This window comes from Limulus polyphemus, unplaced genomic scaffold (assembly GCF_000517525.1).
Source record: "Limulus polyphemus unplaced genomic scaffold, Limulus_polyphemus-2.1.2 Scaffold448, whole genome shotgun sequence".
In the NCBI taxonomy this organism is placed as follows: Eukaryota; Metazoa; Arthropoda; class Merostomata; order Xiphosura; family Limulidae; genus Limulus; species Limulus polyphemus.
Genome location: NW_013666058.1, coordinates 163,112 through 166,527, shown reverse-complemented (window position 1 = coordinate 166,527; position 3,416 = coordinate 163,112). Strand labels below are relative to the sequence as shown.

General features: G+C 36.4%; 1 protein-coding gene across 1 annotated transcript; it reads left to right on the top strand.

Annotated features, from left to right (window-relative positions):
• The first annotated feature begins 208 nt into the window (after nt 1–208).
• On the top strand, nt 209–2,923 carry LOC106458338 (E3 ubiquitin-protein ligase TRIM71-like). Its single transcript, XM_013917847.2, has one exon. It carries the CDS (start codon nt 516–518, stop codon nt 2,832–2,834), a length of 2,319 nt encoding a protein of 772 aa, XP_013773301.2. The 5' UTR covers nt 209–515; the 3' UTR covers nt 2,835–2,923.
• The last annotated feature ends 493 nt before the right edge of the window (nt 2,924–3,416 follow it).

Genomic DNA, 3,416 nt, shown 5'->3' with positions numbered 1-3,416 from the left:
AAAATTAATTTAGAGAGACTTAATATTTAAAATCATTGATTTATCACTGTGGGCCCTATTTTTTTTTTTTTTTATAAATATCTTTCTTTCATTACAAATATGCCAGGCCTCTGTTAGGGCTTTCACTTTTGGAAGAAAACTAATAGAAGTTGTCTGGAGATGTTTTTCATTTCTACAAACAAATCCAATATAACTTGCAAAAGAAAAATGCTGTAAGTGTTGTTTTTCTCATAAGTTACAAGTTAAATAACACTACTGAGTTGATGATGCTTAACAGGTTGTGGATATTTGAGACAGCTGAGAGCAATTTTCTTTGTACAAAAAGTATTTGGAAAAATTTTTGGGAGGAAGAAAAGTACAACTGAGACCTTAAGAAACATGTACATCAGCTCATGAACTTTCAAGTTGGCATTCATAGTAAATCATCCTAAAAGAACCAAGTTTATAATAAAAAATTAAGTCATAAGTGTTACTAACTAATCTTAAAAAGAAGTAGCAACAAAAATTTGTTTTAAATGAAGATCCAAATGGCCGCTGCCTTTCCCAGTACTCGGGGTGAAAATTCATGCCCATCATTCATTTGTACATTATGCTTGACTCGAAGCTTTGAGCCAAAAATTTTGCCATGTTTACATACATTTTGCAAAACTTGTCTTGAGCAGTATAACCAAAATGGTCAAGAATCCTTCTCTGGAAATTTTAAATGTCCATCATGTCAACAGAAAATTTCCCCCACCTCAGAAGATTTGGGATTGGATAGTATGTCATCAAATTTGTTGATCAGTAATATACTGGAAGTAGTTAAGGAAGAACTTGACTGTGAAAATGGCTTTGATGGTCAGCAAATATCTCTGGTTATGTGTAGCTGTTGTGAAGAAGGAAATAAGGCTGTGGGTCGTTGCCGTGATTGCAATGAGCTATTATGTGAGAACTGTGTTCGAGCACATCAGAGAGTTCGACTGACAAAAGAACATTATATTGTAAGATTTGCCAATGATGTGTCACAACATCGAACTCCTCCACCTATTCCACCAATTGGGAGTCGTCCCACTCATTGTTGTGAGATGCATCAACATGAAGTGCTTCGATTGTTCTGTGATACTTGCAATGAGCCATTGTGTAGGGAATGTACCATGAAGGAACACAGAGGTCACAGTTTTATTTACTTGCAAGATGCAGTGCAGAATTCAAAAACTCTTTCTATTAAGTTATTAGCTGATGCAAAAGCAGGATTGAGAGCAGTTGAGGAAAGCATTGAAATAACACAACAAATGGCAGAAAAAGTTGAGATGAGGGCTCAGAATGTTGCTACTGAAGTTCGTGCAACAATACGGAGACATATGAATGCCCTTGAGGAGAGAGAAAGAGATCTGCTTCAGCGTGTTGAAAAGATTCGCCAAGTGAAAGAACGATCATTGCATTTACAGATAGATGACTTAAGAGTAGCATTATCGAAAATGGCTCAGATAGTGGAATTTATTCAGCAGGTGCTTGAATCGGGATCAGATATTGATATTCTGAAAGCTAAGGACAAAGCTCTTACAAAATTACAGGAGTTGAGGTACTATCGAAGCCATTTACAGCCTCATGAAGATGATAATATTCTTTTCACTCCACCAGACAGTGCCCTACTAAGTGCAATTAGTGCCCTTGGTTTCATTAGTAGTAGTGGTTTTGCACCAAACTCTGTTGCCATGGGTGAAGGTTTGAAGCGTGCTCTTCGTGGTCGACTTTCCACCTTTACTGTCCAAGCTAAAGACCATTTTGGTGATACTCGCCTTGTAGGTGGTGACCCAATTCGTGCAATTATTCAGAGTCCTGATGGCGGAATTTATCGAGCTGAAATTGTAGATAATCAAAATGGCTCTTATTTAGTGAGCTATCGGCCACAAACTGAAGGCCACAATGTTATATCTGTAACAATGCGTGGCATGCACATTCAGCAAAGTCCTTTTACTGTTCTGGTGCGATCTGGTAGAAACTACAGTACTATAGGACACATGTTATATACTTTTGGAGGAGATGGGGATGGAGATGGTCACTTATGCCGGCCATGGGGTGTTTGCACTGACAGGGAAGGTCATATTATTGTGGCTGATCGCAGTAACAACCGCATTCAAGTTTTCAACAGTGATGGATCATTTAAACACAAATTTGGATCACCTGGCTCACGTCCTGGGCAGTTTGATCGTCCTGCAGGAATAGCTGCAGACTTCCAAAGTAGGATCATTGTTGCAGATAAAGACAATCATAGGATTCAAGTCTTTGCTTTTAATGGTACGTTCCTATTAAAATTTGGTGAAAAAGGTAGTAAAAATGGTCAGTTCAACTATCCTTGGGATGTGGCAGTTAATTTTGAGGGGCAGATTTTGGTATCCGACACTCGTAATCATCGTATTCAACTATTTCAACCAGATGGGACATTCATTAATAAATATGGATTTGAAGGGGCTCTATGGAAGCATTTTGATTCTCCTCGTGGTGTAGCTTTCAACTCGGAGGGGCATATGGTAGTAACTGATTTTAATAACCACCGCATTCTTGTGATCCATCCGGATTTTCAATCAGCTCGTTTCCTAGGCACAGAAGGATCCAACAATGGACAGTTCTTGCGTCCTCAAGGTGTGGCTGTAGATCCAGAAGGGCACATAATTGTTGCAGATTCTAAGAATCATCGAATCCAGGTTTTCCATCCAAATGGAAATTTTCTTTGCAAATTTGGAACTCTAGGAAATGGACCAGGGCAAATGGATCGTCCTTCTGGTGTGTGCATCTCACCAGATGGCCTAATCATTGTGGTGGACTTTGGAAATAATCGGATCCAGGTATACTAGCTTAAAAATAAGCAACTGAAGGCTTTTTTTTACGTCACAAGTTCATAAAAAAATATTAAATTTTGATAATGCTAAACAGGAAGTTTTTTTTTTATGGATGAATAAGATGTGTTTGAAGTTAAGTATACATAGGTGAAGAAATATTTAAAAGGACAATTTAGAGATAGTTTTTTTGTTCAAGAATTTATCAAGAGTGAAAGTATGTTATTGGTATAAGAATTCTATAAACAATATGTTTATGTAATTACCTGAATCATGAGCAAAACTGAAATGAATTCAAATTTTTAGTAACAGTGTTGAATAATTATCAGTTGAAATTAATTTTTAATTTTGAAGAATTTGATTTTTGCAAATTAGTGTATCATAGTATTTGAGTATTATAAATCTTTGTTTTGGTTTATACAAATACTAAGAAAGTATAATATTGTTTGTAATTGGTAGTTTTATTAGTTTTTAAATCACTGAAGATGCAGTATTATGGTAAGGTTCCAGTCTAAACTGTATGGGGTTTATAACAAAACTTGGCTGAACCATTCACAGCTAAATTTTTTGAATGGAAAAAAAATTGTGGCTAATAGCTAA

What these genes read in the sequence shown, in the direction of transcription:
- LOC106458338 (XM_013917847.2), top strand. Translation starts at nt 516, where the DNA reads ATGAAGATCCAAATGGCCGCTGCCTTTCCCAGTACTCGGGGTGAAAAT.